Source organism: Echiichthys vipera, assembly GCF_963691815.1.
Source record: "Echiichthys vipera genome assembly, chromosome: 7".
NCBI classification, from domain to species: Eukaryota; Metazoa; Chordata; class Actinopteri; order Perciformes; family Trachinidae; genus Echiichthys; species Echiichthys vipera.
Window position 1 is genome coordinate 26,075,332 of NC_139832.1, and position 14,717 is coordinate 26,090,048.

Genomic DNA, 14,717 nt, shown 5'->3' on the forward strand with positions numbered 1-14,717 from the left:
TGATGACATTTTTAAAATAAACAATACATCAGTTGTTATTCATCTAATAATTATCTATTATTACTACTATATTTTAAAAATGTAACCACATAACATACACAAATATTTTGATAAAGATCCCTTGAAATTTCTTTTTTTTTTTAATGTACCAGATATTCAGTGAACAGGACATTTTACTGTGTGAAAATAAAAATAGACCTCAAACCTATGGGACACTTCTGTACTGACCTATTGTTATTATTGGCCAGCATATACGAAATACATCAGTGATAAGCCAAAGTGGGCTGACAATGTTGGATATGCCGATGCATCCATGGCCGGGTGGTGAAGAGGCACAGTTCCCCTTGACAGCAGAAAGGCAGCAGCAGCATTCTGGACCAGCTCCAGTCTGCTGTCTGCCTCCCCTTTTAAGGACGAGGTGAATTCTCCTGATATTGCAAAGGACCAATCCGCAGGAGCTACTGCTTCCATGTTTAAAAAGAACAACCGCTTGTCGTCCAGGGTCACACTGAGGTTCATGCTGTTTGAGGAACCGCCGAAGGAAAACAAGTTCAGTCTTTTTCAGGTTAAAATTGTGTCATTCAACAAAATTTCATTGGGCGATCGGTCGAAGGAAAAAACGACAACATTTGGAGTTGTTTCTTTTCAAAATTAAGTGAAAATCTTAGTGACTGAAGGCTGGAGGGCTTTTAATTTGAAGGGCCAGATACAGGAAGCTGTGACGCTCATTAAGTGTCAGTGTGGTCAGGTCCCTTGGCTGTACATTGTGGTTAGACAGTTAACAATGAATAACCAATCATGTCGGGAAAGCGACTCAAATATGGGATCACTTTGAAAAGCACAAGGATGACCCCAAGAAGGTCACATGCAAACCTTGCAAGAAAACCTCGCCTATCCTTCATTTAGGACGAACATGACCTTTCACCTTAAACATGTAAGTAGCCTAGCTACCTGCCCATGCTCCGACAGTCTCCTTTCTGATTTATTTCTCACACATTCAGAATTAGAATCTGAAATCATTTGCTGGTGTCATTAACTTATACAATAACTAGAAAGTTAACTAGCACTTACGAAATAGGTTATATGGTATCTTTTTTTTCTTATACTATGTAATGTTTCTTTTTTAATTACTTTTCAAACATTTTTTACTGTTAACTGAGTATTAATTGGTCAAAATGTTTATTATTTACAGACTCCTTGTTCCATTCATTCACACAGACATACGCGTTGGTGGTAAACTATGTAGTAGTCACAGCTGACCTGGGGCAGACTGATGGAAGCATGGCTGCTAATCAACGCCTACGGCCACCACCTCCTCAAACATACAGCGGTCATACACATTCACACGAGGCAAGGTGGGTGAAGTGTCTTGCCCAAGGACACGACGACCATGTCAACGTCTATAAACACCAGATCCGGACAATGATTTTTTTTTAGGAGAAAACTCATATCACCTTCACGTAAACACAAACACACAAGGCATCTGCTAATATCATAAACATATTTAGAAATGACATTGTTTGAGTGTGCAGCATGTGTTCTGCTGTGCTGACTGCAGTCAAACACTGAGGCATGCTTGGCTAACTGCAACAGCCAGCTCACACAGTGCAGCTGCACCTGACAGACAGGCAGTTTACACAGATGCAACAATGTGTGAAATTCGCTGATAGCACCTGCACCTCTATATCTCTGCTTTTACACCCTGACTTTGTTATCCTGCTTCTGTTTCACAGAACTCCCAGGGATTATCAGATCAGTACAGTGCAGATGCTCAGTGGAATATCCAATGTTTCACACACACTGAGACACTAAACTAGTGGGGCTGTGGAGGAGCTACTGTTGCATTAAATATATAGTGTATTTCCATATTTAATCTGTATTGATGGTTCAATTTGTTTTTGTGTTTTATGCATAAATGCAGAGCAGGCCACAGCCATGCAGACACATTTAAATATCAAACAATGTCAAATGAAGTTACAAACCGCCACGCCTTTCAAACATAATCTGCTGTATAATCTACTGTCCGCAAAATATTTTAATTAAATTATTAAAATGTTTGCATGTGTTGTTATGATACAGTGAACCTTTAGCCTATCATATATCACAGTGATTCACAATGCTGCTAACATTTTCTAAGAAACAGTCTTTATCTAAGCGTAAATGTCAGCCACTAGACAAAAAACCAGGCACACATTTTGGCCACTAAATTTATCACTGAATATATGACGAAATCTGCTGGGGGCAGCTGTCATTCCAATGGCTTCAATCTACGTATGTCAACTAAATAAGAAGCTTTCATATTGTCAATAAAGCATATGTTGTTCAGAGCCACAGCACTGCCTTTGCTTTGAAATCGGCGGGAATTGCTCCATTTTGTACATCACAGTTTAGGAGGAAGGTTCCTTAAATAAAACTGCAAACAAGCAACGGCGAGACAATATGAAGCAGTCAGAAGACACTTGTGAAGTTATTTGGGTTGGGGCGTTATAGAAAAAATATCTCAATATCAATAATGCGACAATATTGTAGGATTGATACAATGATATTGTTGATAAATTATCACTAACTAACGTGGAAAAAATGACTAAGTGGCTAAGTTCAGAAAATGACATAACTAGGAAAAGACAAGACTACGATATTCAAAATCTAAGACGATATCTAGTCTAATATCACGATATCGATATAATATCTATACATGCATACGTGCATATTACAATATATATTTCTCTACTGTTTCTACTGAGCATGATGGTTTTATACAAGTCATTAGCCTGGACAGTGATATTTTAACCATTTAAGCCCAGACTGAGCAGCTGTGATCTCATCGCATTATTATCAGCTGTTCAACCCCACAGAGCGATGAAATCCTACTGACAGCATTTCACTGCAGCCTCCACTCATTCTCATACTGCTTAAGGAATTCCTCCCTGTCCCTATATCACAACACACGCTACAAAACACACTGCTCCTTATATGTGACTGACACGCCGAGAGGACCCTCCCGTTGCCCCTAGCAACTCTCTACCGACGTGGAGAGCTGCGGGAAATTGAGATGCAAGGTGTGTGTGTGTGTGTGTGTGTGTGTGTGTTTGTGTGTGTGTGTGTGTGTGTGTGTGTGTGTGTGTGTGTGTGTGTGTGTGTGTGTGTGTGTGTGTGTGTGTGTGTGTGTGTGTGTGTGTGTGTGTGTGTGTGTGCGCATAAAGATGGAGGAAGGGCTCCTATCTCTAAACAGCAATGATTAATATTGAAGTGAAAAGCTTTACAATTGCAAACACACGTACACACAAACAGCGCTAGCACTGCACCGGCCAAGCAGTCCCTGTACATCACCTCAGGAAACCCCACCTATCCTACTGTGTGTGCTAATGTGTGCGTGTTCGTTTGTGTGTCTCAGATGAGGACAAACACAAAAGCAACATGTATAGCACAAAATTGTGACACACACATTTAGCATCGAACATAACCACAGTCAGGTAGCGCACACACACATTTATGTATGTATTTATGCATACGCCCCGCATGCATTTTTAGAATGAGATGCATGAACGATTGTGCCTGGGCGCAGACGTACACATAAACCCACCTGTATCATGCATGCATGAATGTTTTATCCTCCCCGTTAAAATTTAAAATATGTATTCATGTGCCCATTTAGAGATCACACACACGCACGGCGGAGGCAAACAGGAGAAAACAGACACTCAGCATGACAAGCACTTAACCCCAACCCCTTCTCCTCTCTGTCAACACACACTGCAGTGGACTGTGCTTGAAATAATCCACAAACCATTCAGAATCTGCGCACAGTTGAAACAGTATCGGCTCAATGCTCTGTACACCAGGAAGTGCAGGCTAAGTCAATCCAAGTTTATTGACTGATTTGTTGATTAACAAAAACTTTGACGATCATTCAAAGATGTAATCGGTAAGAATTGTATCTATTTAATTGCCCTTTAAGTTAATATCTATCAAATAGTGAGTTAAAACAACTTATGAAAGCACTTCTACTTGCATTTTTTCCAAATGACTTGGTCATATAACGTTATTGTTAGCACCATGTGAAACACTCTGCAGTATTAATAGGTAGGCAGGTTTTGTTACTTACTGATCTAGCTTCTAGAAAGAATGATTAGTATCACTCTCCCGCTTCTCCATCCACTGTCTGCCATTTAAGCTACCTGATGATAGCTCCTTTTAGCTATTTACTCAATAAAGGGAAATACTCTCTGGTAAGCAGTGATGTGGTGTAATGTTATGTTATATGCCTAGAGCTTTTATTGTGAAAGGTAAGAACAAAGTAGTAAAGCTGGTCTGCTGTTGACAATGTGGAAGGCAATAAAGAGTTTGCTGTCGTCGTTCAACTCTGTATGGGCTGTATGGTTGAACTCTGGAGCCTCTGTGTTATTATTTTATTACCTTCATAAGCACAGGCACAACTCAGGGTTTTTTCTCTTCCTTTGTGCTGTAAAGCGAGGCATCACTTTCCCGGGAGATCATTCACAGCGACAGACAGAATTGTATGGTGAAAGAGAGGCGTATAGAGGACCGATGTGTATTGCCACTTTAAGAAAATTGTATTTCTTTATCATTTTCTTACATTCTATAAACTAAACAATGAATCAATCAATTAGGAAAATAAATGACAGATGCTGCCCATAAAACATCTATGATGGCACTGAGATTTCTGTGGTAACCTAACACTGACCTTTAATTTCAGCCTGCTTATGTACGGTATTGGATAGTCAGGGAGCACGAGTGCTTCAGTCACTGCCAGTCTCCAGCCGATCATTCTCTTCCAGTAATGGATAGGGACATTTGGAATGATTCACGTTTTGGTTAAGCTATTTCATGTTACAGATCCATTAGTATAGTCGTGATTTAATGTAGATGAACAGATAAGATGATGATTCAGGTGTCAAAACTATGCTTTTTGTGTCCATGCACATTTATTAATGGGTTTGTGTGCATGTATGACTTACATACACCCTGTCTCTCGCTCTCAGCTTGTGAAGATCAGACTACCCTCTCCCAGATCTATATTAATCTACCCCATCCCTGCTCTCTGCTGCTACAGTACATGTATGTGTGCGCGAGGAATAATACAAACTGGACAAGCCTGAAGCCATAGTCTTGTAGGTTTTGCTCCACACGGGAACAGAGCGATCGAACAGAAACATCCCAGTTTGATATTCAAACACATCCTGTTTTTTCTTCCCTGTGTGATCAGCAGATCAAGCCACGCTCAAAACACTCAAACACACTGTTTCTAGGAACAAACTTGCCGTGAACAATGTGCGTCATGGAAAGCGTCAGTGTGTGTGTGTGTGTGTGTGTGTGTGTGTGTGTGTGTGTGTGTGTGTGTGTGTGTGTGTGTGTGTGTGTGTGTGTGTGTGTGTATGTGTGTGTGTGTGTGAGTGTGTGTGTATGTGTGTGAATGTGTAAGTGTGTGTGTGCGTGTGTGTGTGTGTGTGTGAGGGGAGGAACTGCACAACGATGTGACCAGGTGAGAGGGATCATAGGAATTGTTGCTGTGGCAACCAGGATGTCACTGGCTGATACTGCAGGTGTGATGACGTCACTAATGTCAATAAAAGCGATAGAACAAACTGAGAGAATAACGGAGCCATATGAGAACATTTGGAGTAGACACACAGCAACTACACTGCACGGTGCACTTCCTTTCTCCAACTCACTGAGCAAATACACAGCACACATGTGCAGGTTAATACTTTGTTTTATTTCTCTGTAACCATGGCACCATGTGGCTGAACTAACACTATTACCACCATGAAATCATGTCCTGTGTGTTTGACGTAGTCAACAAAAGAAAGCAAACATCTTTTATCATGTACTGTAGTAGAACTGACATCATTGGTTTAATAATTCACCAGCTAATCAACAGAGTCATTTGAAAATTGGTTATAAATATTATATGACAATTTATGATGATATACTGTAGATTTTAGGTCATTAGTATTTTGCCGCAGTTTTAGGCTCATTAAAAGGATACTATAGTTTTATGTCAAGGTATTTCAATATACACGTCACAGACAATTGCATGTTTTGGCATGGTGAAGTAGCTTTCTAGCTAGTAGCAGTGATCCTAGGTTGGATCAAAAATGTAATTGTTGGACAGAAAAGAATACAGTATTTAAAAAATAGGAAAACACTTTAGCAGTATGACAAACCAGACCAATTTACTCATCCAAGCTCATTTTACCTACAAAATCCATCCTCGGGTGCGCCCGGTGGCTTACTGGTTAGAGTGGGCGCCTCATATACGGAGGCTAAATGTCCCTGTCACAGTGGCCAGGGTTAGATTCTGATCTGCGGCCCTTTGCTGCATGTCGCCCCCCTCTCTCTCTCACCCGTTTCCTGTCAACCTCCAGCTGTACTGTCCAAATTAAAGGCACAAAAAAATAATCTCAAAAAGAAAATCCATCCTAGAGCCGCCAAATTGTGCGGAATTCTGTCTTGCAACATTTCTTGGTCGCCCCAAATCCAGTTATTTTCACTGTGTTGTGTCAACCAATCAGACGCCACCCGGAAAATCCAAGCATATTACACACACAGCTATTTGGCAGAGAAAAGTACAACTTGCGACAACCACCAGCCTTTGATCCTCCGGTATGGTTCGCTTATCAGGAGACTGCTGCTGTGGAACATTGAGTTTATCCTGAAAACTACACTTTTCTACTAGGATTTCACAAAGATTGTTGCGAGAAGCCGTACCGTATGCATTTTCAAACTGTTGTGAGCAGACAAACTTTGGAGAATGCAGACCTACTTATTGTCCTCCCTGCTGAGGAGATCGTGCAAACCCAGGCTGTCTGTCAGAGAAGATGGAAGCTGTCTGAAAGAGAATCCACTGTCTGTCTCTTTTTTAGTGAAAACACACACACACACACACACAAACACTAGATACATCCACTTCACTTTGAGTGAGTCACTTTCATCATAACAGTTTCTGCCTGTGTGTTACACAATCGCCCCCTCTGTGGCAGGATCACACATGCTTGACGCACGCATGCACGCACACACACACACGTGCACACGCACATACAGACACAGACACACACAGACACACACACACACACACACACACACACACACGCACACACACGCACACGCACACACACACACACTGTGTCTCATCAAATAGCAGGAGGCAGCAGGTCCGTGTGTGAATGCCAACTTTAACAAATCAGAACACATCCTGTCACAGTGAGAGGGTGCACCTCAGTGGGTGGAAACCTTTCCACACTGCAACAAATATACATTACTAGAGATGACAGCCATGCAGAGGAGATGCATAGACACATGCATAAGTCCTCTACAGCACGGATCTCTGTTCACCGCTAATCCGTCAAACAGTTGTTCGGGAGACAGGATTTGTGTTATTACAGTACGTGACCATTCCTGGTAGTTACAGCTGTGACGAATTATGAGGGAATTCTTGTTAAAGCCTGTCAGGGGAAAAAATGGCTTTGATGAGATCGGCAATCGCGCAGCTGGCTTTGATAGGCTGGGGCTGCTGTCAATAAAACCCAACACCTTAATACATACATGGCTAATGTATTTGTTTTCTTAGAGCCAGCATCTACTTGCCATTACTGTATCTACAACCCAAAACACACGCTCTGGCCACACTACGCATTCATGGGACAGATGCTTCGCAGGCAAGAGGCAACCTCCGCTGCAGTTCATTAGGTGTCCACTTTACAGCAGAAATAACTGTAATACATGTTTTAGGTCTCTATAGCTTATTTCTACATTCATGACAATTGCACACAATTTGCCTGTTTGATTTATATTTAAGTGTAACTCTGGCACAAAATCATCCAATGGTCTTTTTCAGCACCTAAATACATCAAATAAGCCATCGAGACAGTTTTTCCCATGTATGAACTATTAACGGAGAAAACTGGTCGAGTTGCTAAAAGCGGGACGTGACTAACACTGATTAGCTCGGGGCAGTAAGCAGAAGGCATTAAAACAACTTTTTTTAACAACTAATACTGCTTAAAATAACACCCAACCTTGATACCAATGGGCTCCTTCCTTTTGTAATTGAATTTGGTAACTGACTTGAATGGACTTAACTATGAGAGGAGCTGGTACCTGGGGCCAGAAGTCTTTCAAAACACTCTTTTAATAAACTCCCGGTTTGCTAACTACATTGTTGCTCGTTGTTTTATGTGTAGGGACTCTTTCCATGCTACTGCAGAGGTTTGGTGTTATTTTGAGCATTATAAGTGGTTAACAAAGCCGTTTTAATGCCTTCACCGTAAAGCCCCGAGCTAATCAGTGATAGCCACGTTAGCGACTCCGCCTCATTTCTCCGTTAATAGTTCATACGGGAAAAAACCTGTCCTGATGGCGTATTTAATGTATGTTAGTGCCGTAAATATGTATATAAAAAAAACATGGCATGATTTTGTGCTCAAATTGCACTTTAAGGCTTAAAGGAAACTGTAGGCTTACAACTGGCCCGTCTCAGCTCCATCCAATCTGCTGCACTATCACCTTTTTGTCCATTTTTGGATTAGGCAGGAGGTTGGCTGGTTAGGTTTAGCTTGTCTATGTCTAACCTTAACCCCCTAGCCAAAACCATTCGAGGTCTATTTCTAGCCTTAACCACCTTGTGAGACTTTTACAAGTCTTGGGTTTCCATTTGGACATGACCATATATTTTTTAAGAAGAATTTGAAAACGCAAATGACAGTTGTCACGGAGTACAAAAAACAACAATCTGTTGATCTGTACGAATCAAGACTCAATAGTCTAACAATGGCATAGCCGCCAGAATAGAAATGTTTGAATCGAAAGTCCAATCGAATCGTAACACCTCTACAAGTAACACAATAAATGTAAGCCCTTTTCCATTAGTGGTGTGGCTGGATACACAGACTGACACAAACACACACACACACACACACACACACACACAGTTCACAATTAGACCCTCCAGGCAGTGTTTGTGAAAAGGATCCTCAGGAATGTGATAAAGAACAACACAACAAGCTCCATAAAGAGCATTCCCCCCGGCAGCAGCAGCAGCCTGCACTACAAAAAAACACTATGAAACATCTGAGATTGTGTGTAAACAAAACATAATAACCTCAAATCGTCCCAGAACACACACACACACACACACACACACACACACACACACACACACACACACACACACACACACACACACACTCACACACACACACACACACACACACACACATAAGCAGTCAGCTGTCTAAATGTGTTGACAGGCAGGCCGGCTGAGAATAGCTATGGCACCGGAGACCCAGCGTGCGGCCTTAAAGCACAGAGCACTCACGGAACTGTCAGATTAATGCGCCTTCACTAACGAGCAGAGCCGCACACTGGCTTCATTACACGACACAGGCAACTGGCTCTCCCAGCAAATTCGACTTACTTATGCGAAGACGAAGCCAGAGTGGCACTTTATTCCAATACAACATTGAGACTAAGCTTACACTACAGTCGAGCTATTTTAATGTCACGAAATATGAATAGCAGTTGTGAAAGTTGCCACATTAATAACGGAGTGCTCGGTGTCTGTAACTGGGTGTGTGCTGCCTGAATGGACGTGTTCAGTCTCGCTCTACCGCGTAACACACACACATCTCTAAACTAATAATAATGTGAAGGACGGAATATTTCCTGAGCCCCAGGGCTGGCATACTCACAGGGACAGACATTTTGCCGGTGCTGTCACTCTCCTCGGCTCCTGGCTTTAACACACACGGTGCTCTTCTTTTTTTTTTCTCCCTTCTTTTTCCAGAAGCTACTTTTCCAACAGAACGGGGGGTTTCTTCACGGCTCCCCGAGCGTCAGAGCACCTTTATCCATTCCGCGGTGCACTCTGTCAGGGAGACACACATCCAGCTGGAGACGTTGGGGGGGTTTTCGTTGAGTTTAGCAGCGGTGTCTGGCCGCCCGAGTGTCCGGCCGGTACTCCTCCGCCCCGCCGCCGCCCCCCCTGAACCGCCTTCACTCTCTCCCTCCGCCGCTGCTCGCTCCAGTCACGGAATATCAGGGACTGCTTTAGAAAGGCTTCAGGAAAAGCTGGAAAACGACGAAGCGCTGGTTCGGGAGGTCGGGAGACTTCCCCCGTTCCGTTGACAGGTCTGTACCGTGAGTGAACGGCAGGAGAGAACCGCCTCTGCCGCTGTGTGCCTGCCGTCCTTCCACCGGGATGATCCAGTCCAGCCTTAAAGAGACCGTCTCTCCACAGCCGCTGCCGATCCCTACTGTTTTACTCCAGCGCTCTGTCTCCATCCACAGCACGGTACCCCCCGGGGTAGTTTATGGAACAAGCCTTTAAAGGAGCATACCAATGGTCGGCATGGCCATTTACTACAAATGGCAACTATTTTGCAAATCATGCAGCTGCATTTTAGAAATATAAATGGTTTACACATTACTAAACTCCATTACTGCACTATACAACTATTCAGCTACATTTATATTATAGCCTACTATAATAAGGAAAGAAAAACAAGTTGTGGCAAACAATCTACATGAAATATGAAATAATATAGGCTAATGTGAGTAGATTAGGTTGAAAAATTTCAATGATTACGATTTTCTTTCCCTTGAAATTTGAAAATCTATTGGCAATCTTTGTTTGAAACTTGTTTGAATTTTGTATCCCACCACACTGAATGTCAAGTCTGATTTCCTCTTTTTGTCAATCAAAGTTACAATGCTAAATTACTAAAGCTTTGCAACATGATTTGCAAAGTGGTTTGCTGTTAGGGATGGGCGATGATTCAATGTGATCATTTATCGCCTTTCAGTGCAATCGTATCGTGATGAAGACATGGAGATATCGTGATATACAATCATGTCTTCTAAATTGATAATAAACAGATACTAACTCACATTTCTCAGAAAATCAGATGTCAAATACTTTGAGGCAGTATAATTTCAAGGTTGCAGTTTTGGTTTTAAATCACACTGTGAACTATGCATGCAAAAGAACACAGTCAGTGGTATTTTGTATCTCTATGATTTCCCTTGACACTCTTTATTTCACACTAAAGTGAATCAATTGAGAAAATACTTTTAATTTGTCAAGTATTTAATTCAAATTCGTTAATACGTTACCATGTGGTTATTTCATAAAGATTATTTATTTATTGAACGACCAGCCAACATGCTATATTGTGATATTGTTATATCATATTATTTCAAAATATGAAATTATCTATCTTGGGATAGAAGATTTTGGCCATACTGCCCAGTCCTATTATGTGCAATGTTTAAGTGTAATTCCGGCGCAAAATCATCCCAGGGTCTTACATACATCAACTATGAACTATTAAAGGAGAAATCCCGGAGAGTCGCTAACAGCCGGACATGGCTTACACTGATTAGCTCGGGGCTTTACGGTGAAGGCATTTTAACGGCTTTGTTAACCACTAATACTGCTCAAAATAACACCAAACCTCTGCAGTAGCATGATCAGAGTCCTTACACATAAAACTACGCACCAACACCGTAGTTAGTGAACCTGAAGTTTATTAAAAGAGTGTTTTAAAGACTTACCTATTGGCCCCGGTACCAGCTCCTCTCATAGTAAAGTCCATTCAAGTCAATTACCAAATGCTTATTTGATGAATGTATTTGCCGAAAAAGACTCTGGGGTGATTTTACACGGGAAATACATGTCGAACCCTGAATTGAACCCCAAATTGCTCCGCGCGCCGCGCATGGGTGTGTAAATGTGGTATGAATGGTTACATTAGATTAGATGGTATGTAGGTGTCCACTGCCATCAGTGTGAATGTCTGTGTGAACGGGTGAATGTGACAAACACTGTGAAAGCGCCTTGAGTAGTCAGAAGACTAGAAAGGCGCTATATAAGTAAAAGTCCACAACCATTAACATTTAATTACAGTATAAATATGCTGAGTACCACCGAGGACATTGTGCATGTTTCGGGTCATTTTAACAGTGTGACCCATGTTTGACCCTTTGAATACAGTGACACTGATACTAATCTAGTTCTGTAAAACGCGCCTCTGATAACAGACAGTTGGTTATTATGATTGGAATAGAAGGGATGAACTGTCAGGATGATGCGCGGTATAAATAGACTAGTTGAGCCCCTGCTGCCCTGCTGAGCAGTCTGTGTTTTCTCCCTGCTGCATGCTGTATAAATAAAAGCAGCTATTTTCACCCACACTCACATCCATGTCACACACACACGCACGCCCATCCCTGTCGCATTTTGTCATATTTGCTCGATTGACAGGTGTCCAACTGTCAGCCGTGGCAGTTTGTTCTTACCTCCCCGGCTCCACCCAGGATTCACAGTGTCCCTTTAAAAACCTGTGGATGATGTCATGAATAATGAGATGCATACTTTAATTTGATGCATCTCCTTTACGCTCATCAAGGAAATTAAACTGTCTAATGTATGCAGAATATAAGCAATCCCGCATAACTGAACTCCACTGCACTACAGCAAGATGCACAGTGAAGATATCCCGTCTATAAATAATTACAGTAGCAGCTTCATGTTAAAATGATCAGCCCTCTGGCTATCGTGTTAATAAAATAAAACATGAGAGGAGAGGCTGAGGTTACAAAAGTTTGTTGATGCACAGTGCTGATATCCTTTCAGTAAACTCTACTCTGGTCCAGTCATTGTGGTCCACTTTGCGCATAGTGCATCTGATTGATTGATTCCATCACCATTAGGGATGATCTTAAACTGCACTGGTTGTCTATGGGAAACCATTACAGTGAATGGCCTCTGCTGAGACATTTTGATTAGGGAGGCGTTTATCGTGTCCCATGATGATGTAAATGCTGTTTCAGAGTCCTCCATCCTGACTGAAGAATAAAATGATGGCAACACACGCCCATAGACACCTTCCACCATGATGTGTGTGAACATGTGTGAGGATAATCTCCTGTCAGCCCTACGCCATAAAAACCACACTATCAGTGTGTGTGTGTGTGTGTGTGTGTGTGTGTGTGTGTGTGTGTGTGTGTGTGTGTGTAAGGATAGGTTTAATAGTGATTCACAAACTGTTTTTAGGCTACAGTTATGTGTTTAAACTACATGTATATTAGAGCTGCTCTATTGAACATACACGTAGCATTTTACCATCCTCCAGTTACCAAAGGACACTGTTTTAGAAGGATGTACTGACACCTGCAGCAAGACAAATGCAGTGTAACTTATTCTGTTATATTTCAGAATATTGATGATTACTGATGCATTTATATATTTTACACAATTTATTCATTTATTATGTGAATTACACACAGTGGCGTGATGAATAAGTGATACCAGAATCAAATGTTGCCTGCAAACATTCATAACAGTGATGTGCTCAGTCTGCCAGGTCAGCTCCACAGTTAAGCAGTCTAGGGTCTTTTATTGTGAAAGGTAATAATGGAAGGAGCTGATCTGGTATTCGCAGCCTTAATTAAGGTTGAAGGAGTAAAGTTTGCCTACATGACTACAGTGCTTCCATGTTGTTTTCTTATGATTGTCATGCTTGTATTTTGCGAAAATCTCAAATCGACCTTGTTCTGAAAGAAACTACGTCGCTTAATCGCAGCGTAATATTTGCATTAAAAAATTATTTTGTTAAAAATTGAGGGCGCTGGATGTCGGGTTTTATCTAAGCACCCACCACAGCGACTTCCTGGTTGATTCCAATACACAAGTGGAAAAAACTGCAGTTCTCTGAGTGTCCACTAGGCAGTTTGCATTATAGAGCAATTTCTCATTGACCCCCATGTTAAAAAGACCATTTTCACAGCATAATAAGGCCTGTTTACTAAAAAACATTCTAGTCTTTATGTTTAGGTCATATCTCCATGACAACACTGATAGGGGAGAATTTTTTTGTACCAGGCTAGTTTTTATTTTATTGGAGCTTAAAGTTTATGAATAATTAGGGGCATGGCCTCTTGACTGACAGCTAGCTTCTGGCCCTCACATCTCCTTGGAGGTAAACATCAGCCAGATGGATGTACCCCCCCACACACACACACACACGTCAAATCAGCGCCCTTTTTGGCAAGAGGAAATGAGGTGGACTCAAAGTCTGACAAGATGGCGGCTCCCGTAGGCAAGGACGATTGGATCAAATTGAAAGAACGGACCCCGACGGGTATGCTACGTCCATTTGTTATACAGTCTGGCTATATCGCAGAATCGCGCACTCAGTGAGCCAGACGAAGGTTCCATAGGTGATCTGTGCAGTCAGCACGTCAGAAGAGCGATGATACATCAGTAAAGAAAAATAAATCAACAAGAACCTGCAAATTTAAAATGATCAGTTTGTGTTTATTGAATATCTAATATTTACATGAATAAACAGAGAGCTGCATCAAGACTCCACAGTCAAACTAACAAGACATCAAATCTCCCTCTTTCTCATCAGTCCCCCTCTCACCAATCTTCCTGTCTTTGTCCATCATGTTTGTTCATAACCTGGACTGAACAGCACCTGAGGGACAGACAGTCAGTGTGGTCCTTCTCTGATATGATGGATGAGACACACTTTGATTGATTCCACCTCTAGTGTGGTATTGATCAACATTACAGTGCTCTATACGGAGCCCCCAGAAAGCTTTTCACCTGAATTCACGAATAACAAGTTATCAGAATTTCAGTGGTCAGCAGGGTGTTCAGTGTCCCAAAAGTTTGCGAATGTTCACATTCA

General features: G+C 41.7%; 1 protein-coding gene across 2 annotated transcripts in view; it reads right to left on the reverse strand.

Annotated features, from left to right (window-relative positions):
• bcar1 (BCAR1 scaffold protein, Cas family member) overlaps positions 1-10,408 on the reverse strand; it is a 101,014-nt gene extending 90,606 nt beyond the window's left edge. For both annotated transcript variants that reach the window (XM_083916118.1, XM_083916117.1), the window contains exon 1: positions 9,711-10,408. In XM_083916118.1, coding sequence (XP_083772244.1) covers positions 9,711-9,722 — 12 coding nt within the window. In that variant the 5' untranslated portion in view covers positions 9,723-10,408. The remainder of the gene's footprint in view (positions 1-9,710) is intronic.
• Positions 10,409-14,717: the final 4,309 nt, after the last annotated feature.